Below are 514 nucleotides of genomic sequence, written 5' to 3' on the forward strand. Positions count from 1 at the left end.
TATGTAGTCATTATAAAATTAATATCTGGTGAAAAGAGTGTCATTCTTGTTCAGTGATTAAAGCAAATTATTCGCAACCTTCCTTGTGGACGGTGTTAATAAAAGCCACACGTCAATGAAAATAATTATTTATATATATTTACATATAATACATAACAATAAACATATAAACACATTCAACACAAAAACATCACGACTATTTCTTTAAAAATCAAAAATCGAACAGCTCTGCCAACGCCACGGATCCGCATGCAGCGTTGCCACTTCTGAGGTCGTCACAAGCAAGCACCAGTGTTGCCAAAGATTTGCCTCAGCGTTGCCAAGGTCGTCACTCTTCGTTGTCACCCTCCTGTCTGTAGTGGGGGTCGGTAGGGCACCAGGGATCTCGCGGGGGGCGGGGTTGTCGAGGGCGCCGACGACCTTCTTGAGATGAGCCGGGAACTGGCGCCGCGCCCTGGGGAAGCAGAGGGGTCGTTAGTATAAGAAGCAGGACTGATATCGATATAAAAAACGG

General features: G+C 44.9%; 1 protein-coding gene across 1 annotated transcript in view; it reads right to left on the bottom strand.

The window, feature by feature from the left end:
- Window positions 1-6: 6 nt before the first annotated feature.
- The window catches only part of LOC119582164 (proline-rich protein 2-like), a 2501-nt gene continuing 1993 nt past the window's right edge, over window positions 7-514 (bottom strand). Inside the window, exon 2 of the mRNA XM_037930403.1 lies at window positions 7-454. Coding sequence (XP_037786331.1) covers window positions 329-454 — 126 coding nt within the window. The 3' untranslated portion in view covers window positions 7-328. The remainder of the gene's footprint in view (window positions 455-514) is intronic.

This window comes from Penaeus monodon, chromosome 15 (genome assembly GCF_015228065.2).
Source record: "Penaeus monodon isolate SGIC_2016 chromosome 15, NSTDA_Pmon_1, whole genome shotgun sequence".
Lineage (NCBI taxonomy): Eukaryota > Metazoa > Arthropoda > Malacostraca > Decapoda > Penaeidae > Penaeus > Penaeus monodon.